This window comes from Balaenoptera musculus, chromosome 20 (assembly GCF_009873245.2).
Source record: "Balaenoptera musculus isolate JJ_BM4_2016_0621 chromosome 20, mBalMus1.pri.v3, whole genome shotgun sequence".
In the NCBI taxonomy this organism is placed as follows: domain Eukaryota; kingdom Metazoa; phylum Chordata; class Mammalia; order Artiodactyla; family Balaenopteridae; genus Balaenoptera; species Balaenoptera musculus.
In genome coordinates, this window is record NC_045804.1 from 43,681,953 (window position 1) to 43,704,259 (window position 22,307).

At 55.1% G+C, this 22,307-nt stretch overlaps 1 protein-coding gene across 11 annotated transcripts in view; it reads left to right on the forward strand.

Annotated features, from left to right (window-relative positions):
• FOXN1 (forkhead box N1) overlaps positions 1 to 19,102 on the forward strand; it is a 33,544-nt gene extending 14,442 nt beyond the window's left edge. For 3 of the 11 annotated variants that reach the window (XM_036837769.1, XM_036837771.1, XM_036837770.1), the window contains exons 2-9: positions 3,502 to 3,653; positions 4,043 to 4,501; positions 6,835 to 6,948; positions 8,754 to 8,884; positions 10,219 to 10,315; positions 13,531 to 13,738; positions 13,930 to 14,421; positions 16,178 to 19,102. In XM_036837769.1, coding sequence (XP_036693664.1) covers positions 3,531 to 3,653; positions 4,043 to 4,501; positions 6,835 to 6,948; positions 8,754 to 8,884; positions 10,219 to 10,315; positions 13,531 to 13,738; positions 13,930 to 14,421; positions 16,178 to 16,494 — 1,941 coding nt within the window. In that variant the 5' untranslated portion in view covers positions 3,502 to 3,530 and the 3' untranslated portion in view covers positions 16,495 to 19,102. Of the gene's footprint in view, positions 1 to 2,829; positions 3,654 to 4,042; positions 4,502 to 6,834; positions 6,949 to 8,753; positions 8,885 to 10,218; positions 10,316 to 13,530; positions 13,739 to 13,929; positions 14,422 to 16,177 lie in introns of those variants that run through there. The other 8 variants (XM_036837773.1, XM_036837772.1, XM_036837764.1 and 5 more) reach the window with 6 other exon arrangements.
• Positions 19,103 to 22,307: the final 3,205 nt, after the last annotated feature.

The following is a 22,307-nucleotide window of genomic DNA, read 5'->3' on the forward strand; positions in this document are numbered from 1 at the left end:
TCATGGAAGGAGGAAAAGTTCTGAGAGTAGGGGGTAGACAGACTACCTGGATACTAAAGTGGTCTTCTGCTAAAGTTTTGCCAGCGTTGCACCCCTGGAGTGGTTTGGGGGCGTAACTGGGGCTCTGAGGCCTGAGACTCAGGAGATGTGGTTTTCAGTTTTAACTATGTGGCCCTGGGCATGTCATTTCTCTCTGGGCCTTAATCTTCTCCCCTGAAAGATGGGGTTAATGACATTTCTCCCCTACCAGTGGTGTATGATAAATGCTCACCCAACAGCTCTCCAAAAAAAAAAAAGGACTAATTTGTAGCATTTGCAAGTTTCCTTGGGTAAATATTCCCACCAAGGCCAATTTGGGCCAATTTCACCAAAAATGGATTTGGGAACAGATGGGTAGAGTTGGCCCTAACAAGTCCATAGCAGCTGGCTCCAGCACACCACTGCCTGCTACTCTCTGGGGCAAAGGGAGGATGAAATGAGATGATAGATACGAAGGTGCTTTGTAAACTGCAGAGTGCTTATAGATGTGGAGTTGTGATTAGGAAAGTCCTTACAGTCCAAGGGACCCCAGGGCACTGTCCACCACTGAGAGCCCTGGCCTAGCTCTAGCGCAAAAAGAGAGCAGGTTGTGGGTTGTGAAAGCCCACACTGAGTGGCAGGGTCATGAGTGCCATCAGGGGGAGCTCCTGGGATCCAAGCAAGGAGGAGAGCTGACTGGACCTCCTGCACTGGTTGCTGACGATATTTGCAGACACACATCCTATTGTGCCCCCTGAAACTGTAGCAGGTAGCGTAAAGGTTAGTCTTCAATGAAAGATTCCTCCTGAATGCAGATGCCAGAGCCCGGACACTGCAACCATCAGAGAGGCCTCTTGAGGGATCCAAAGCAAGAGTCACCTCCCCTTCCTTCCTACTCTAATCCCTGGGAGTTTCTGCAGCCATTCTCCCTCAGGGGAAAGGCTAAAATGATCTCTGAGGCCAGAGGGTCAAGAGGAGGGAAGTTTAGCCTCTGCCAATGGGGGAGGATGATGTCAGGGAGACGGAGGTGGGAGGCAGGAAAGAGGAGTTCCCTCTGCTCTCCTGGTCCTTACCCACAGAGCTCATCATTTAGAATAACTCTGTCCCACTGCTAATTATTAATAATAGCTATCATTTACTGAGCACATCCTATGCATTAAGCTATTTGCAAGCAATATATCATTTAACCCTCCAGAGAGGTACGTGCTATTAGCCCTATTTTATAGATGAGGAAACTGAGGTCCGAGGAAGGACGCTGAGCGAGTTGCCCAACCAAAGTCCCACTGTTAACTGGGATTCAAACCCAATCCTGACTCTAGAGCTTCTGAACTAGATAATGCAACTTTAAGAGCTCCACCAGCTACTCGAGAAAGGGGTCAGGGGCTAAGGCAGCCTCATCCCTCTCTCCACAAGGGGGGAGGTGGGTCCACAAGCCCTGTTATCAGAGGAGCTAAAGGAGATACAGAGAATTACACCGTTTTTTCAAAGTCACACAGCCAGGAAGTGACACAGCTGGGACTCAAACTTGGGTCAGCCCAAATCCAAAACCTTTGCTCTTAACCATATGTTCTTCTGCCTCTGGAGAGGAGAGTGACCACCGCCCCATGTGTTACAAAGCCCAAGACCTGGGGGAGGAAGGGGCCCAGCCTTGCCTCTGGTAGGGCTGGAGAAGGCCTTGGGAAAGCACCTCTGGACCGGGGCCAGGAGTGGCAGGCGGGCCCGAGCTGTCCAGGGGCTGTCCAGGGAGCAGGGGCCAAGCCGGGCAATCATGCGGAGCCGGAGATGGGCTGCCCTGCACCTCAGGCCCCAGGCCTGCTCCACCGTGGTGTCCAGTTACGGCCAGCTCGGCGCTTCCCTGGTCACGCCACATTTAGCATTGCCGAGTGAGCGGCACCGGGACATGGAGAAGGGGCGGTGGAGACTCTTGAAGGGGCGGGAGAGCTTCCACCAGGCCCCCACCTGGACCCCAGCTCCTAGCCCCCTCTGCCACTGATCCTCTGAGGGACTTTGGGCAATTGCTCTCCCTTCTTTGTCCCCACTACCCCCTTGTCAAATGAAGGAGAGAGCTTATTTAGCAAAGATGTACCAACCCCAGGCTGGGCACATGGGGCCACCACGGCCATCCCTCCCTCCCAGAGCTCCTGGGAGAGCAGGGCTGGGGAAATGCAGTTCTCCTGCTCTGCCGGAGCGGGTCTTGGGTGTGTGTAAACCTCGTGCTTTTCTTGTCGTTTGGCGCCCAGCCCATGCACCCCCCCACTCTGACCCCTAACAAATGAAGAGACTAAGGAGTGTAGCCTTCAGAGTCAGACAGATCTGGGTTCAAAACTTGACTCTATCAAGGATTAGCTGTGTGACTTGAGCAAGTCACTTAACCCCTCTGAGCCTCAGTTTCTTCATCTGGAAAGTGAGGTTAATAATGTCCCTCACTCACAGGATTATTCTGACAAACCAATGAGAAAATTCTCCTAATCATTTACACAGTGGCCAGTCCGGAGCAGGCTCTCAGCAAAGGGTGGCCTTTCTCAGAAACTACTTGGGCAAAGAGGAATAAATTCAGGAGAAACTGCCCTTTGCAGATGGTGGAGAAGGAAGGCAGAGACATGAGGGTAGTAGTAGTAAGAACCATACTAATGTTATAAAGCAGACACTAACACACCATTGTAAAGCAATTATACTCCAATAAAGATGTTAAAAAAAAACCATACTAATAATGATATTAATAACGAGTACTAATAATGATATTAATAACGAGAGCTGGCATTTATTGAGCACTTACGACATGCTAGGCACTGTGCTAAATTCTTCATGTGCATGATTTCATTTAATCCGGCATCCCCATGAGGGCGGCCCTCTCTCTCTCCCTGTTTTTGCAGATGATTGATGCTGAAGCTCAGAGAACTTCGCTAACACAGCTAGCAAGGAAAGGCAAAGGCTGGCTTTGAGCTGAGTCCTCTTAACCACTCAACTGTGCTGGGTACAGAGTTCTCCTATAATTCTAGAAGGTCTGAACAGAAAGAGCCCTCACATGTCACCTAGCATAGGCCCTGAGTTTTTCGAATGGTGAGTGCAAAGCTCAGAAAGGGCACTGGCCTGCACAAAGTCACATGTACTTTGGAGTGTGGAGGACATAGGAGAAAACCAAATATGCCACACGTTCCACAGTGGGCCGGTGGTGGCATCCCCAGTGCCGTGGGGCATGCCTGCCAGGCTCACGGGGCCACCAGGCATCCAAGTGCCCTCGAGTCCACCAGCCTCTCTCTCTCTCTGTGTCCTTCATACTCTGTCTCTCACATTGTTTATCTGCTTCCTTCTGTTTCCGATGTTTCTCTCAGTTTGTCTGTGTATCTGTCTCTGTCTGTCTGTTTCCCCCTCTCATCAGACATCTGGCTGGAGTCAGGGTCCCGGCCCAGGGACGGGGTGGGAGTGGAGGTGGTGCGCTTGGGCTTGGTCAGCCCTGGACGGTGTTCCTCACACTCATCACAGCTGGCTTTCTTCGAGGCCAGGACTGGGTGATGGTGTCGCTACTCCTGCCGCAGTCTGACGTCACGCTGCCGGGTCCCACCGGACTGGAGGGCGAGCCCCAAGGGGACCACATGCAGGCACCGGGCCTCCCAGGCTCCCCTGCCCCACAGAACGTAAGTACCAGGCACTTAGGCCCAGGCTGAGGCCAAGACCTGAGAGGTGCACGAGCAGCAGGGGAACCATCACCCCCACCCCCCAGGGACCTGCCTGCACCTGTCTTGTCCCTTCCACCAGCAAATAAGTACCCAGTGACTCCCAGATCCAGAAGTGTCAGACCTGGGCCTCTGCTTGTCCCTTCAGTCTGGGGCCTTCCCAGGGCAGGGCTGCTCATCCATCCTACTGGGGCGACCCAGGTTTAGAAGCTGCGTGCTCTCGCCAGACTGGGGCTTCCAAGGGCAGGCTATGTCTCGCCAGAGCTCAGCCACGGACCCTTTACCTTAGCACAGAGTAGGGTCCCGGTGCAGTCTCCGCTCACAGGCTCTCTACCCTCTGTCCACCCCAGAAGCATGCCGGCTTCAGCTGCTCATCATTCGTGCCCGATGGCCCTCCAGAGAGGGCACCCTCACTGCCTCCACACAGCCCCTGCGCCGCGTCACCAGGTCCCGAGCAGGTCCACTGCCCAGGTGGCCCTGGCCTGGGCCCCTTCCGGCTCTCACCCTCAGACAAGTACCCCGGCTTCGGCTTCGAGGAGGGCCCGGCAAGCAGCCCCGGGCGCTTCCTCAAGGGCAGCCACGTGCCCTTCCATCCATACCAGCGGCATTTCCATGACGACGTCTTCCCTGAGGCCCAGACCGCCTTGGCCCTCGCTGGACACTCCTTTAAGACCCCAGGGGCGCTGGAGGCCTTCGAGGAGATCCCCACGGATGTGGGAGAGCGTGAGGCCTTCCTGTCCGGCTTCCCAGCAGAGGCCTGGTGCAACGGGCTCCCCTACCCCAGCCGGGAGCACAGCCCCCAAGTCCTGGTGAGTACCAGTGGCTGGCGGCCATCCCACCTACCCCCATCCCAATTCCTGGCAGCCCAGAACAAACCCCCCGCCACCCCTTTCCAGACCTTTCCGCTCAGGGTCAGTGTGCACCAGGAAAGCAGCAAGCTCAGAGAGCTGGGGACTCCAGGCTTCATTCTGGGCCTCCAGGTCAGCTGGGGAGGGGTTGCTGACCTGGCCTGGCGTGGAGGGGACAAGGTTGGGGAGGCCGGTCAGACCGAGGAAGCTGGAAGCTTCCCAGGGGCTCCTGAGTCAGGATTCCAGTGTGCAGCTTCTCTCTGTTTGTTTAAGTGTCAAGAATCTCCAGCCAGACCTACACGCCCATATGCAAATGTGAGAAGAAAAACACATTCCAGAGGCCAAGAGAAAGGGTTTAGGGAGGAGCCACAGGGCACAATGTTCTCTCCAGCATCAGCCTACAGAGTTGAGGGAGGACTTAAGTCTTCTCAAAGGACACTCTGGCCCCATTCTTTACCCAGAGTGAGGCCTGTGTATATTCATAGAAATACCTTGAAAGCACCTTGAAAGCTCATTTCCTTTCATAGCCATACCCACAAGCTGTGTGACCTTGGGCAAGTCACTTAAGCTCTCTGAGCCTCATCAGAAAAGTATCATTAATAGTACCTCATAGGCTTGTTGCCTTGGGAAGAGGAAGACTAAAGGGAGCTTTGCTCCCCACTCCCCAGCCTGGGCTGTGCCTACTCCAGATGCCCACCAGCTCTCCTTACCTCTTGCTTTCAAACAGGCTCCCATTCTATCCACAGGCCACCCCCAACAAAAGCCTGTTTCCCAGGCGTGGAAGATAGAGAAGGCGCTGGGCACCTACCAGTTGTGGTCAAGACGGAGTCTGCTTCTGGTTCTGGGGCCCTTTGACGGCGTCTTCCTCAGGCCCATTGAACGTGGCAGCAGCCCCCAGTAAAGGGACCATCATATCAGTTACTGCCCCCTAAATGTCCACTCAGTGCCAGCCCGTGGTCACTGTGCCAGAGGCTTTCTTTCAAGTGCCCTGTTTAATCCTCATGACAACCCTCTAAAGAGTTCCCACTAACCCCATTTTGCAGATGAGGAGACTGAGGCTCCATAGAGACCAAGTGACTTGCCCAAGGTGTCTCTCAGCCTATAAGAAGTGAGGCTGAAGTTTGAGCCCTCTTTCTTACACACACACACACACACACACACAATGTAGAGAAGAGCTTGGGCCCAGAGACCCACAGCAGGCTGGTCAACTCTCTGAGTGACCTTGGGCACATCACTTCCCTTCTATGAGCTCAGCCCCATCATCTGCCAAATCATAGGGCTGGACATAGTGTTTGTGGCCCTTCTAGACCTGAGATTCTATGATTAGGGTTATCTCTGCATCAGCAGCCCCAGGGCACATCCAGAGAGAGCTCACAGCTGATCTGACCCTCTGGGCCCAGATGCTGGTTCCCAAGGCCCCTGGTAACCCCAGGAAGAATGGTCCACCTGCTCTTGGCCTTGTTTACCTTCCTGTACCTAGCTGCACACTCTGTCTGGCCCTAGTCTGGGTAGAACTCTGCTGGCCCCTGGGGGCTCCACGTGGGGCTTACAACCCATGGGGGCCAGGACCTGGCCACCACTGCCAGCAGCAGCTGCAGGCTCCCTCTGCCAGAGTGAGAAAGGCCACGGGGCTCCAGCAGACCAGCAACTGTGTAGACTCCCCAGAGCAGAGAGCAGAGGCTCTGAGTTGGGGATGGCCAGAGCAGAGGGGACTCGCTAGCCCCCTCCAGAGAGCCTGCCAGAGTTCCCTTGGGCTTTGCAGAAGAGGAAGTGGCAGGGCCTTGGGGGCCCCAGCTGGACCAACCTCTCTGGCCACTTCCTGTGCTCCCCTCACCATGGCTCTGCAATGGGAATTCTAGAGCAGTGGTCCTTTGCAGACCTGCTCTGAGGGGCTGGTGGCTCTGACCCAGCAAGCAAGTCCTGAGCCAGGCTTGGTGAGTGGGGTCAGGCAGTGCACCCTTGTGCCATTCCAGGGAGACCGCTGGTCCTACCCCAGCTTCAGTGTGACCAATGACAAGTCTCCCCCATGTCCCCGGACAGCCCAGCCTCAGTCTCTCACCTGCAGGGAGGTGGGGGGGGTGGGGAGCCCTGTCAGTTCCAGCCTCAGCTCCACCACTAACTTGCTGAGTCCCCTCAGGAAAATCCCTGCGCTTCTCTGTTCTCTATTTGTTCTCCAGGAATAAGCTCTGGGGGAGGCAAAGTAGGGGTTGCTTTTGTGTAAGGTTTGAGACACAGAAGAGAAAAAGGAAGAAAAATATGGTCCAGCCTGGTCATCTGTTTTTTTTTCCTTCCAGCAGGGGTCAGAAGTCAAGGTCAAGCCCCCACCTCTGGAGAGTGGTCCAGGGATGTACTGTTACCAGCCCCCCTTGCAGCATATGTACTGTCCTTCCCAGCCCCCCTTCCACCAGGTGGGTCTGGGGCAGGTGGGCAATTTTCCCTAGGGTCTCAGGATATTACATGTGTGTGTGGTGTGCGGGTGTGTGTGTGCACACCTGGATGAGCAGCTAGGGACAGCAGGGCCCTGAATCTCAGGCTGGGCCACCTGGGGTGGGGAACAGGGGTTCATGGGGACGGAAGCAATTGCCCTTCTCTTGGGGTGGATGGGGCTTGTCTGAGACCCTGGCAGTGCCTGAGAGGTCTCAGGAAAGACAGTGAGACTGAGACTGGGGCAGGGCCGGATGTGAACCAAAAAGGGAGAGAAGAGGAGAGCTAGAAAAGGACTGAGCAAAGAGAAAAGGAGTAAATGGGGTGACACACAAGGCTGAGCAGGCCAGGGAACAATGGGCCTTCGTCTGTGTCAGCCACCATCTTATGTGGCCTTGGCCTCAAACTTCCCTTTAGCCTAGACAGGGTGGGACCAGGAGTGAAGTTAGGGGGCCTTCCCAGTTGGAGGTTCCAGGTCCCCATCATCTCTGGCCCTATCCCCCTTCCCACCCCACTGCCCAGCCTCAGCTCCTCCCAGATGTACAGGAAGCCAGGTAATTGCCCCACACTCGCATGGGATGGAGGTTTTTAAAAAGAGAAAGAAAAGAGCCCTAGAACAGCGAAGCAGCTCCCAGGAGTCGCCGGGCAAGACAGAGCAAGTGGCTGCCCAGCGCCCAGCTTCATCCACCTGCAGCCTGGCACTGAGACAGGCCCTGCCTGTGGAGCAGGTTCTGCTCCCAGCTCTTTGGCATTGGCCTTGATCTTCGCCAAGCCAGGGAGGCAGGCACGTGGGCGGGGGATGGGGGTGTGTTGGTCAAACTGCCTGCTTAGTGGGGAGAAAGAAAGAGAAGGAGGGAAGCAGAGGGAACACATGAGGGATCATCCTCACTCCATGACGAGCCTGGCTGGAATAGCCGAGCCCTCCTGAGGCTCACGGTCTGACCCAGGGTAGGAATGTCCCTGAGGCAGCCTGGCCCAACAGGGACTGAGCCACAGTAGGGCTAAGGGACTACCAGACCCTAGACGGCCTTGTCATGCCCAGCCCTGTCTTGATGCCCTCTATTTTATGCACCCCCTCCTCAAACAAGATAGCCACACCCAGGGCTTTATGGAACCTGCAGAGAGGTGACTCAGTCACTAAGTGTCTCTCGGGTGACCTGGAAAGATCACTTCGGCCTGGAGCAGATGGGGGAGTCAGAGTCTCCTACCCACCCTCACCCCCATAAAACACCATGCCTGGCACCACAGCCACTCCCTTTGCCATAAAAACCACCTCCTACCCTCACCTGCCCACCATCATGACCAGCCCTTTCAAAGAGCCACTGAAACTCATAAAAGGTGGCAGTGCCCAGCAAATGCCCAGGCTGGACACCCCACTTCCAGCCCAACCACTCCAGGAGATACCAGAGAGGTCTGGAGTGCCCGCCCAGAAGGGTACAGGGGCCTGGGCTACCTCTCACACTCTCTAGCCCAACTCCTGTCCTATCACCATGGCAACCAGAGTACCTAGAAACCTGAGAGAAAGATGCTGGAGGAAGGGAGCTCTGAGGCCTCTGAGATCCTGAATTCTGGAATGTGGATCTCCTCACAGGCCCGCAGATAGCCACATCCTTGGCCAGCATCCTCAGATAGCTCTGCCTTTGGGGCCCATGACCATGGTGGTGGACCACATGAGAGAAGAATCTAGCCTCAGTTCCTTCTCTGGATGTATATGAATGGGGGGAAGGGGCCCCCTTCCTTGGGAAAACTGGTTACCATGGCAAACACTCTGCCCCTTTGACCTCTACAGTACTCACCAGGTGGCAGCAGCTACCCTGTACCCTACCTGGGCTCCTCACACTATCCATACCAGCGGATTGCACCCCAGGCCAGCACCGATGGGCACCAGCCTCTCTTCCCAAAACCCATTTACTCCTACAGGTACGTTTCTTAGCACTCCTGAGGTAGAAGGAAGAGGGCTGAGAGAACCCTGGGGAAACTGAGACATGGAATCCCTTGAGGTATAAGGGTAATGGCAGGGAGTGGAAGTCATAGCTAGTGGACTTCCAAAGGATGCTATAGAGAAGATTCCAGCACGGGGCAGGGAGATTGACTAGCTCACCTCTGACCTCCCATCTCACCCTGGGGAGCCATGTCTGTGGCTCAACTCAGCAGGTGCTGGTACCCTGGATGAGCCCGCTAAGTTCTAGCTTCCTGGGGCCCAGGGCCTGAAACCGAGAGTTTAGGGGGGATGCTTCCCCCCTTCTCCCTCCCTCCCCAGATATAGAGAGAAGCTTCACCCCAAAGCTCTGCTGGAAGTAAGTGAGGGATGAGGTCTGCAGATGCGGCTCAGTTATCCAGCATCTGCCAGATCTGGTGCAACTTCTCTGGCGCTGGGGTTATAAGTACCAGGCCAGCAGCCCCCAGCCCATCTGGGAGACCTGCCATCTGAACTTTCATTCATCTAACCAACATCGATACTCGACCTCCTTTGTGCCAGGCCCCTCCTGGGGTCAGGTCATCAGCCAGTATGAGCTCAGGAGAAGGAAAAGGAACTTAAACATTATCCAGGAGCACAGAGAAGGGGTTTGTGGAAGGCCGGATGATGAGCAGAAAGGAGCACATGCAATCTTTGGAGTCCAGTAGAACTGGGTTCTACTCTAAGCTCTGAATTTATTAGCTGTGAAACATCAGGCAAGTTACTTAATCTTTCTGAGCCTCTGTTTATTCATCTGTTAAAAAAAAAAAAAGAACTGCAATATTCAGGCCTTTGGATGGATTAAGTGAGAGAATATGCTTGGCACTTTGTAGGGACTCAAAAAACCTTAATCCCCTCCCTTACTATCCAACATTCATGCAATCGGCTGAAGGCTGACTGGTAATGACAGCTTCCATTTAATGAGTGCCTTCTATGTGCTAGGCAGCATGCTTAATCCTCACAACTCTGAGATGGCTATTACTCTCTTCACTTCAAAGCTGAGGAAACTGAGGCTCAGAGAGGTTAAGGCACTCACCCAAGGTCACACAGCTAGTGAGTGGCTAAAGCCAGGATTGTAACCCAGCTTTCTCAGATGCCACGAGATCATTGTATATCAGTAATTCCTGACTTCAGTGGACACTTCTCATTCCTTCTCCTCTGGCCCCCATAGGGCCTCTCACGCGTGAATTCTGCAGCAGGCTATTCTTCCTTGACTATTCCAGCCAGGGCAGGGGGGTGGGGAAAGACTCCAGGCCAGGTCAGAGGTTCAAACTCTCAGAACTTTCTCTGCCTTCAGCATCCTCATCTTCATGGCCCTGAAGAACAGTAAAACTGGGAGCCTTCCCGTCAGCGAGATCTACAATTTTATGACGGAGCACTTTCCTTACTTCAAGGTGAGCCCCAAATCCACCGCACCCCACCAGCCCCAAGTCCTGGGCAGGCCAGGCCTCTCTGGAACCAGAGGATTTCGTTGGGAGGTGGGAGATGAGTTTGAATGAAAGCCAGGAGAGGGTGTGTCCCCCACATGCTTCCCCTTGTCTCCACTTCAGAAGGACAGTTCTGTGTGAGGAAGAGAGAGCTCAAGCCATTCACCAAAGGTCACACAGCAGGCTGGAGTCAGACCTCATGCTGGTGGAAGGTGGACATGGCAATTCTGATAGGCTTCAAGGAGCATCCACCTACCCCAAATGGGGAGAGAGAGCTTGGGAAGAAATGCGAGGCTGTTCCCACCACTGGCCCCAGGATGCTGTAGGACTGGAGGAATTTGGGTAGGAGCTGGCCAGCCAAGGTGACACAGGATGCTGGGACTGCAGAACTCATTACCTTCCCGGGAGAGATTAGGATCTGCCTCTGTGGGCGGCAGGCTCAGCTGCAGTTCTGCCGGAAAGCAGAGTGTGGGCTTCATGGTCTTAGAGTGTCCTAGGGAACTGGCTCGTTCACCTGACCTTCCCATGGACGGGATCTATCAATAATTTCTATCATCCACAGAAGGGGCTTCTGGGGCTCTAGCAAACTCCCTCCCTAGAGGCAGGACAGATGCCCTTCTCTCCATTTGCTCAAGGCCAAACATCAAGTGAGATCACTTGCCGGCTCAAGCTCTCTGGCTTCCCACACCACCCACTTCCCTTGTCTGATGCTCCCCAGGCCCTCCAACAAAAACCCCTTCTTCTGGGGTGGGTGCAGGGGAGGTCAGAGCTTGCGTGTGAGGAGTGCCTTCTCCAAGGCCTGCACCCTAGTGGATACAGTCTCACCTTCTACCCAGGCAGAGGGTGGGAGCTGCGGCCCAGGTAATCCAGAACCCAGCTCCACCTGCCAGTGATTTCTGGCCCCACCATCTTCCCAACTATGCTGCCTGGGGGTAATTTGAGGCTGATATTCAAACAAGCTTGTACTTGCCAAGCTGCCATCAGATGAGGAGTGGGTAAGATGGCCAGAGTTCTGGCCAAGAATGAAAAAGTATGGTCATCCATCAAAGGTCCTGGAAGGGAGAGGAGGAAGGAGAGTTGTCACTGGGATTCAAGAAGCATCAAAGCCAGTATCCAGAGCTGCCCCTCTACCCCAGCAAGTCAGGGGACCAAAGTCTCCCTGGCCTATAAAGCTTTTAGAGGGTCCCCTAGGGCTTCAAGGAGCCAGGCCAGAGAGAGGGAAGTGAGGGCCCTGCCCCATTCCTCTCAGCCTGTCTTCCCTGCCAACTCCCAGCCCCTCCCTACGTCTCATCTTCCTGGCTTAATTATTTTTCCTGGGAGCTGTGTAATCCCTGTTTTATAGGGCTGAGTAGTGAAGAGGTCTAACTGCTTTTTTTTTTGGTTCCAGTTGTTGTTCTTAGCCAGTTGCATCACTCCCTCACTCCCAAGTTTACATTTGACTTCAGAGAGAAAGCATCTGTGAGGATGGGTCAGGCCCCAGATGGTGAAAGCAGTCCAATGGGGTGAGCTGGGCAGGGCCCTTAGTTAGGGAACAGAATTGGAGTCTGGGCTCTGTCACCGCCTCCTTGTGTGATCTAGGGCTAGACCCTTTCTTCTCTGGACCTCAGTTTCCCAGTCTGTAAAATGGTCAGGTTGGACCTGTTGGCACGTAAGTTCCTTCCAACTCTCACAGTTCCCCTCTGACCCACCTAAGAAATCAGTTCAAAGATCCTCTGCCCCCTCTATCACTCGCTCCCCAGTTGAAGGTCATTTTTCTGGGCAAGGACAGAGTGGACCCTGGGGTGGGCAGCACTCATGCCCAAGGCAGCTGAGATGCGCGTCCTGAAGCCCTGTGAGTCAGAGATGTGGGACTGGGGAAGTTCCAGCCACTGGACATAATTGCTGGTGCTGACCATCCCTCTTCCAAACAGGAAGTGGCTGGGGTGGGGGCTGCCCTGGCACCCCCAAATCACAGATTTATGGGGCCATAAAAGGGCCCAGTGCCCATTAACTCTGCCCACAGCCTTGACTCCTAGTAGGGCAACAGAGCCTTGACTCCTAGTAAGGACTGTCGTGGGAGCTGAAGCTGAATTCCCCAGCTGGCTGGTCTGGTGGCTCAAGAATTCTCTCTCATGACCCTGGGAGCCTTGGGGGTCATCTCAACCAGCCCCCTGACCCAGGCCAGCGGCCCCTGAGAAAGGCTCCGGCAGCTCCTGCGAGCTACTTGCAGTGACGCTGGCATCAGGGCCCAGTTCTGCTGGACATGATTCAGCCTGACTGCTCCCTGGGGCAAGTGAGCTGGGGAGGAGGGAGTGGCTGCCCCTCATTAAGCAGAGACTGTGAGCTGGAAGGGAGAGGGGCCGAGGGCTGAGGGCAGAGGGACCTCACCAGCCAGAGCAGGCGCTCCGCCCACAGTCACCCCTGCTGGGCCCAGGGCTGTCACAGAGCCTGGGACAGAGCTGGAGGTGGGGGGACAGAGGGTGCCCCCTGGCACCCCCGCCACTGCCTCTCACCCAACTGAGTCAGCCTAATAGTTTTTACAACCCTCCCTGGGCGCAATTACTGCACTGGTGGCGTGACCAGGCCTCCTAATGGGTGTTTATTCTGTTGGCATGAGCACCGCCCGCCTGAGGGCTGGCCTCCCCACCAGGCCACGCCCCCCGGGCACACACATACGAACACTCACAACCACACACACATACAATCATGGACACCCACACACACCCCCAGAGAGACTTTCTCACACACACTCATTTCTCAGGGACACACATGTCCTCACACTCAGAGGACTTCACGGACCTACAGCCCAGAGACAAACTCACAGCAGGGAGAGCTCAGCGTAGTGAGTCCCCCTCCGCAGACGGGTCCAAGCACAGGCCTGGGGACCCGGTGGGGAGTGGTCCAACCCCAGGCTGGGGAGGGGTGGGGCCGTCTGCAGCGCCCACCAGCCCTTCCTTTATGAACCACCTCAACAGCCCTCTCTGAAGGGCATGGGGTAGGACGAAGGCAGATTTTAGGTGATAATAAGTGTGATCAAGGTTCTTGCCCACCCCTGCCCCACTACTGAAGGGTACCGAGCGTGGGCTGGGTGCTGATGAGGACGACAAGCCCCAGAGTGGGTGGCAGTTCTGTGCCCAGATAGCAAAGGAGTTTTCTGGCATCGTGACCCCGACCTGAATTCTTGTCTTGCTCTGCTCTGGCAGACGGCGCCTGATGGCTGGAAGAATTCTGTCCGCCACAACCTGTCTCTTAACAAGTGCTTCGAGAAGGTAGAGAACAAATCAGGCAGTTCCTCTCGCAAGGGCTGCCTGTGGGCCCTCAATCCAGCCAAGATCGACAAGATGCAGGAGGAGCTGCAGAAGTGGAAGAGGAAAGACCCCATTGCCGTGCGTAAAAGCATGGCCAAGCCAGGTGAGGCTAACGGCCACGCAGGGAGGGCCCAGGGTGCCCATGAGCCAAAAAAAATAAGAGTGGAGGAGGCAAGAAAAGCTGAGCGAGGAGAACTGATAAATGAGGAAAGCGCCTGAGTGCGGTTCTAAGGCTGGGAGCGTTCGTGGGGAAAGGGAGGTCTCATGGTGTCTCTCTCTCTTGGGCCTTTTCAGAAGAGCTGGACAGCCTCATTGGAGACAAGAGGGAGAAGCTGGGTTCCCCACTGCTCGGCTGCCCGCCCCCTGGGCTGGCAGGCTCAGGCCCCATCCGGCCCCTGGCACCTCCAGCCGGGTTCTCCCAACCGCTGCACTCAATCCACCCAGCTCCGGGCCCCATTCCTGGCAAGAATCCCCTGCAGGACCTACTTGGGGGGCATGCACCCTCCTGCTATGGGCAGACATATTCGCACCTCTCACCGGGCCTGGCCCCTCCCGGACCTCCGCAGCCGTTGTTCCCACAGCCAGATGGGCACCTTGAGCTGCGGGCCCAGCCGGGCACCCCCCAGGACTCGCCTCTGCCTGCCCACACCCCACCCAGCCACAGTGCCAAGCTGCTGGCTGAGCCTTCCCCAGCCAGGACCATACATGAAACCCTGTTGCAAGACGGAGACCTTGGCACTGACCTGGATGCCATCAATCCCTCTCTCACTGACTTCGACTTTCAGGGTGAGCTGGGGATGGGAAGGGAGAAGTGGGACAGTACTGGAGAGGGACATCTGGCAGTGTGGCCCGTCCCCTCTAAGTCTCCAGGCTGCAGCCTGCTAACTAACTGCCGGGTTTCAGGTCAACTGGAGCAGAGAAGGCCCAAGCTGGGTAGGGGGTAGTGGTGGTTAAGGGTCGAAGAGGAATGTCCTTGCCCCCATCTCCCTCCTCCTTGAACAGGTTCCAACTGACCTATCATCAAACCGCTCTCAGCTCTGGGTGGGCTGGAAAGGGCCCGATGTTCCATTCCATATTTGGTTGTGAGTGACCGATGGTCTGAACATTCCCAGAAGCGATTGCATTTTCTGAGTTCATCTTCTAATGCAGAGGAAGGAGACAGATCTTCCCCCCGGAAGAACGGAAGGCCTCAGAGCTAGGCAGGTCCCGGGGAGAGAGGTTCTATCTCTTCCATTCCATCTTGCCTGCTCCATCTCTGCACGTGGCCAACCCCACCCATTCCCATCTAATCTCCAGTGCACCCCCAGGTCCTGGTACTGGCCACAGGGGGTTTGAAGGAGGGTGCTGACCCAGGCCTCAGACCTTCTGTGTGCACTGGGGTAGGAGACATCCACAAGCAGGTGGGGGCAGCCGACCCTCAGAGATCTCCCGGTCTGATGGGGAGAGAGCCCAGGTCTTGAGAAGCTATTGTTAGAAACAAGCAGCTAGAGCCTCATCTACCTCCAGAAGTAGGGAACAGGGCTCAACAGCCTCAGAAGAAGCTATAGACATGTGGGCTACCATAAGCATTTACCTGAGCCCTACTAACTGTCAGGCATCTTGTGAGGCGCTTTACATGTGCTCTCTCATGTGTGCCTATAGGATAGGAGGGATTATTCAACCCATTTCACAGATGTATACCAAGGTTAAGTAACGTATTCAAGGTCACTTAGCTAGAAAGAAGGAAAGTTAAGGGAATTCCGTGGCGGTCCAGTGGTTAGGACTCCGCGGTTTCACTGCTGAGGGCACAGATTCAATCCCTGGTCAGGGAACTAAGATCCCGCAAGCCGCGCAAGGCAGCCAAAAAAAAGAGAGAGAAAGAAGGAGAGTTAGGATTGGAACCCAGGCGGCCAAGTTCAGTCGAGGGTTTAGTTCAGCTCTCTTCCTCCAGACCCTGCAGCCCTGATATCCAGGGAAGGAGCTCCAGGCCCTGGCCTGCCACGATGCAGGCCACACAACACATAGAGGAGGAGCAGGTGGCAGCACTGTTTGCTCCCAGGGTCAGTGCTTCCTGGCTTTGCTCCCGTCCCTTGGGCCCTGCAGTGGAGGACGCCCAGGGAGCCGAGCCCAACCAGCTCACTGGATGCAGCAGTGCATTGTTGGAAGATCCTTGGTCTGGGCTGCAGATCCACCTTCCTTGGGAGCCTGGGCAAGAGCCAGGGTGAAGAGTTCCTGGGGCTCCCTCCCCAGGGTAACCCCAGAATGTACAGCATCTGCATCAACCCTTCCAATAGGCAGCTCTCAAATCCTTGATCATCCCCCCCCACCCACAAGAAAAAGAGCCACACAGATCATCTAAGCTATGGCTTTCAAACTGTCCTACATGGGAGGAGGAATCAGAGAGGTTCTGCAACTGCCTGGGGTCACAGAGCTAGTGCCAAGGGTCTGTTCTCCATTCAGTGTTACCCCAATCCTGCTCTCTTTAGCATGTGAGAGCATGGGGTGGGAGGCAGACAGGGCTCCTTAGTGCCTCCCAGTGACGCCTGTTCTCTCCCCCAAATAGGAAACCTGTGGGAACAGCTGAAGGATGACAGCTTGGCCCTTGACCCCTTGGTACTGGTGACCTCACCCCTGACATCATCTTCAATGCCGCCGCCCCATCCCCCATCCCCATCCCGCTGCTTCCCCCCTGGGCCCTGTCTGGCAGAGACAGACAGTGGGGCAGGCGACTTGACACCACCAGGCAATGGGGGCTCCGGGGCGGTAGGGGACCTGCATCTCACCACCCTCTACTCAGCCTTCATGGAGCTGGAACCCACGGCCCCTGCTGGCCCCTGTGTGTACCTCAGCCCCAGCTCCAAGCCCATGGCCCTAGCATGAGCTATGCCCAGCAGCTGCTCCAGCCTTTGCCTGGCCTGGAAGTCCCAGCTGGCCGCCCATGTCGGGCTCACCTTAAAGGTCAAGGAAGGAACACACTCCCTGTCCCCTATGCCACTAAGCCAACTTGTTTGTTAGCTGGCAGCTGGGGGTGTAGAAGTCACCACCCAGGATTCTGCCCCTCACACATTTCTGCCGCCTGGTACACCAGCTCCTCGCTCAGGGCCCCTGAAGAGCAAGTGTCTGGGCAAGAAGAAAATGCACTCTCCCTAGCTCACACTCATCCACACTTAAGCCCTCATGCACGTATGCACAGGCACACATGCACAGACACACACACATACAGTTATGCAGACATACACCCACACACATACCTTATATCCAGAGGAATCAGAACTACATCACAGAGCCTGACTTCATTTTGGGGGCAGCTGAGAGCTGAGGGCTTTGGTTACCAAAAGCTCAGGGCCCCCATGCCAGGTCCAAGACCACCATGGAACCCTATTCTGATGTCCACGTTCTCCGCAGGCCCGTTCCCCTCCAGGCATGATCTTTCCCAGAAGCCCCCTGTATTTATTCTCCCATCTTCATCCCAGCGGCCCATCAAGAAGGAGGAGATATGGAGTTTCTCCCCAAGTTGTCTGTGGGGCCCCCCCCCGGGGGGCTGCTATTCAGCAGCACCCACCCTGCCAGGCTCTACCTGTCCTCAACTTAAGCTCTCTCTGGCCTTTCCCAGGATGACACACAGGAGGGGCAGTGTCCACCCCAGGACCAAACTGAGCCCAATTCCGACACAAAGTGTTTGGAAAAGCCCTTGCCCTCAGAAACTTGAAAGTGTCCTTTTCTCCCAGCCCTGGGTGCAGGAAGGGCCCCTCCAGGTCACTGCAGTCTCACTCCTGAGAAGTTCATGTAGTTTAGGCCCCAGCTTGTGAATTACTTACAGCTGTCTCAGGCAGCCTGGGCATTCAGGGAAGGGAAGTCTGGTAGAGGCTGGGGGGGGAAGCACTCACGCCCCCTTTCTTTGACTGCTTGGCAGGCCCGGGATGCCCCTGGAATGAGGGGGCGTGACCCAGTTGCCCTCCATGCCCTACCTGAGAGCCCAACCCCTACCAAGTGGGAGCCTCAGCCTACCCAGGGTCTGAGGGTGACAGAACCCCCAGAGGTTGGCCCCAGGTTCAGATGAGACACAAGCAGAACCCTTGAAGACCTGCCACTGTCCCTTGTCCTGGAACAATAAAGCAAGTGCCTTGTGGTCTCGGCTACCAAGCTTTCCTTTCTGGAACTCCCCACCCTGGGGCAGAAAGGTTAGGACACAATGACTGTAGATTCCCTGGTCCTGTGATTTTACCCCGACCCTCACCTAGGACTGTGAAGTTTCAATCCAAAGAGCGAGGTATCTCGGAGTACTTCCTGACCAGCATGGGGAGGATGGGGCTGGCGGGGAGAACTTCCCCCAGGAGAACTTCCAAAAGGATTGGAGGCAGCAGCTGCCCTGCCCAGAGGAAGGGAGAGGGTGCCCTTCCACCACACCCCTTCGTACTGAGATCCACCCCTCCCTCCTCTCACCCTCCATCTCCCCACACAAGAAAGGGCCACTTCCCTAACCTGGCTGTGCCTTCCTGCCCCCATCTTTCCCTGGCTTGGCTCTGGGTTCCACAGATGACATGAATGGACCATAGCCTGGTGCTGTGTGCACTGCTGGCCCTGGAGGGTGGTCTCTGGAGGGTCAGGGGCCCACTCAGTCCCACTTAGGGTACCACCACCAGGCAGGCTGCTGGCACCAAACAGCAGCCTGAGAGGCAGCCCCACACTCTGTCTGAACAGGGCTGGGGCAGGTGTGGGAGCCAAAAGCACATACGTGGACCTCAGACCACGAGTCTCAGAGCAGCACAGGTGGGACTTTTGCTTAGAAAGTTCTTCCAGGGGCTAGGCCTAGGGGCAAGCCAACACCACCTGCCTTCCCCAGAGGACAGTTCTGCAGAGGATCCCATAATAGAACCCCGCCCTACATCAGCACCCTCACTCACAGAGGCTCTAAGTCTGGGGCTGGGGCTAGAGGGAGAGGGCGGGGCAGACAGTGGGGGAAGGCATGGGCAGCCAGTGCACCCAAGAGGAAGACGCCCCCCACCCTGCACGCTGCAGCCCAACCCCGCAGTATAGGAAGTGGTGAAGGCTCTGTGTCAAGCCCCCAGCTGATGTTGCACCCCAGCTCTGAGCAACCCCAGGCCTGTGTCTTGATACCCAAGACCCCAAGGGCTGGGCAAATGTTTCGTGGGAGAACCCACTTCCTTGTGTCAGACCCTTGGACCCTGGAGACTCAGACAACCTGCTCTACACCTCCAGCCTAGGCAGCAAGCAAGGACATCTCCAGGAGCCCTCAGTCCGACCTCACTCTTCTGGGCCCATTCGACACACCTATGAGTAAGCTTGCCCCTGTGCAAGTAAGACAGGTGGCAAGCAGATAAGACTTGGGGGTCTCATGTTTGTTTGTTTGTTTGTAACCAGACTGGCCCTTGGACTTAAAACCGGGGGGCAGGGCTTCCCTGGCGGCGCAGTGGTTAAGAATCCGCCTGCCAACGCAGGGGACACGGGTTCGATCCCTGGTCCGGGAAGATCCCACATGCCGCGGAGCAACTAAGCCCGTGGGCCACAACTACTGGAGCCCGCACGCCTAGAGCCCGTTCTCCTCAACAAGAGAAGAGAAGCCACTGCAATGAGAAGCCCGCGCACCGCAACGAAGAGTAACTCCCGCTCTCCGCACCTAGAGAAAGCCCACGCGCAGCACCGAAGACCCAACGCAGCCAAAAATTAATTAATTAATTAATTAATTAAAGATAAAAATCCCCAAAAAACCGGGGGGCAGCTTCCCTCTGAACTGAGCTCCACACTTCCGCTCATATGCTGCCCCCTGCTGGCCACCTATCACCACGTGTTCAACCACTGTTAAGAGTGAGGAACAGTCTGATTGGATGCAGGGTCTGCATGCTCTAACACTATCCACTAGTCCTCTATTTGTGGGGAATTAACCTTTTTGTTCAGGGGTTCTAAACATGAGGGTTCTAAAACTGGTTAGAATTCATGAGTCCATGAATTTGAATAAAGGAATTACACCTTCATTTTCACTCATCTCTACCTCGAATTTAGCATTTCTCTCAATTAAAAAATGTCACCAATGGGCTTCCCTGGTGGCGCAGTGGTTGAGAATCAGTCTGCCAATGCAGGGGACACGGGTTCGAACCCTGGTCCAGGAGGATCCTACATGCTGCGAAGCAACTAAGCCCGTGCACCACAACTTCTAAGCCTGTGCTCTAGAGCCCATGAGCCACAACTACTGAGCCCACGTGCCACAACAACTGAAGCCCGCGCGCCTAGAGCCTGTGCTCCACAGCAAAGAGAAGCCACCGCAATGAGAAGCCTGCTCTCCGCAATGAAGAGTAGCCCCCGCTCGCCACAACAAGAGAAAGCCCGCGCGCAGCAATGAAGACCCAGCGCAGCCAAAAATAAATAAATAAAATTTTTTTTTTTTTAAATGTCAGCAACGGGGTGGCTTGCCTGGCAGTCCAGTGGTTAAGACTCTGAGCTTCCACTGCAGGGGGCACGGGTTTGATCCCTGGTTGGAGAACTAAGATACCACAGCGGGCCGAAAAAAAAAAAAGTCAGCAATAAATCACAATAGCTTTTCACAGAATCTGTGGCTTTGTCATCAGGTAGAGAAATCACAGATGTTTTCATATTACATTACAGGTATTGCAGAATATGTATAGATCTCTCTATATAGTTTTTAATTCATAAAATATATAGGATTACAATATACTTTATGTACATAAAAACTTTATTGGGGCTTCCCTGGTGGCGCAGTGGTTAAGAATCTGCCTACCAATGCAGGGGACATGGGTTCGAGCTCTGGTCCGGGAGGATCCCACATGCCCCGGAGCAACTAAGCCCACGAGCCACAACTACTGAGCCAACGTGCCACAACTACTGAAGCCCACGCGCCTGGAGCTCGTGCTCCACAACAAGAGAGGCCACCGCAATAAGTCCACGCACCGCAATGAAGAGTAGCCCCCGCTCGCTGCAACTAGAGAAAGCCCGCGCACAGCAACGAAGACCCAACACAGCCAAAAATAAAAATTAATTAATTTTTTTAAAAATAAAAAAAAAAAAACCTTACTGTCCACAGGCTTCAGTAGAGACAACACTGGGTCCATGACACACAAAAAAGTAAAGCACCCTTGCTTTAGTTGCCAGGTGGTGGGGAAATGGAGGGTGGCTCTCAGGGGAGGGGCCAGCCTAGGGAGGAAGGCACTAGGGGCTTGGGACAGCAGCTCTTCACCAGCTGGAAGGGAAGCATCTCAATATTTTACAAAGGGTGTGGCAGTCCCCATGTGCACCCCGGCTCCAGCCCAGGTGGGTACGTGTGGTGGGTCTCCCTGTAGAATTTGGGTTTTCCTGCTCAACCCAGTGGTGGGGTCCTCGTGACACCCCTAAGGAGTCAAAGCAAAAATATCTGGCTGACTTCAAAGAGACAGAATCTGAGGCCCCGATCTGGCAAGGTCCAGATCAGCCTTCAAGGTCAACAGCTCGTCTTCACCAGAGCCAGGACTAGCCCCACCCGGCCCTGTCTTCTTCCTCCTTCTACTGCCCAGGCATCCTCTGGGTTCCCAGGAAAAGTGCCAGGACCAAATGCACCCAGTTGCACCATTAGCAGTGGGACCAGAGCCAGAGGCATGAAGACTTAAAAGGAGGCAGGGTGCCAAGGCTTCTCCCAGCCAGGCCTCCTCCAGGCCCAGGGGACACAGACCTCTTCAGATGAGGGCCTCTTTGGTACATGCTCCAGGGATGAGGACCTCAGAACAGGGACCTCCCTATCCATCTGACGGTGGAAGTACAGCAGGCCCGATCCAGGACCCCAACCCGATTCGATTTAGCAGGTGCAGTGAGGACTGTTACCAGAGTGGTAGGGGAGGGTTTTCTTCCTGACACCTGTGTTGGCCTAAAAGTCCCTCTTGCTTGCTATACCTTCTCTGTAGACTTGTAACCCCCAAAAAACACTTCAACTCCAAACACCTGTATACCTGTACAGCCTCATCTGCAAACCAAAACCCCCTCCCATCCCACGCCCCTTCCTCACCTTTGTGACAGCTGACAGTTGCTGACCACTTACTTCTTGGTGAAATTCTTTCTTCCCTTAGTTTTAACACAGCCTGCTCCCAAACAGGCTCCTGCCCTCCCCTCTCCGGCTTTTCTTCCTGTCTCCATCACTGGTTCCTCTCCCTCTGCCCTGCTCTCAGATGCTCATTGGCCTTCTCTGGGGCTACACACGCCCACTCAGTGACCCTCCGTTGTGAGGGGCGGACTGTTAGCACTGAGTCTCCCATTAAGCGGAGCGCATTTGGCATTCCTGCCCCCTGTTCACTGAACACCAGTAGAGCCAGGTAGCCACACCATCATCCCAGCCACCACCACAAATGCTTGAAAATTTAGGACGACTTTGACAGGAAGAGATGAGGGAAGAGCATTTAGGCACAGCGAACGGCATAAAGCAAAGGTCTGGAGGCAAGATTTATCAGCTGCATTCAAGAAAGTGAATATTTACAATGTGAAAGACCTGTGGAGCCTTGTGGTTCAGGTGTTGGGGCTTCTCCTGAGGACGATGGTGGGCCACTGAGGAGGACTAAGCAGGAACGACCTGGCCAGATTATCTCTGGCAGCTGAGTGAAGGGTGGATTGCAAAGAATGAAGCTAATAATAGCCAATATATATTGAGTGCTAGGCCCAAGCCTGGGTGCTTTATATGTGTTAACTTAGACTGCTCA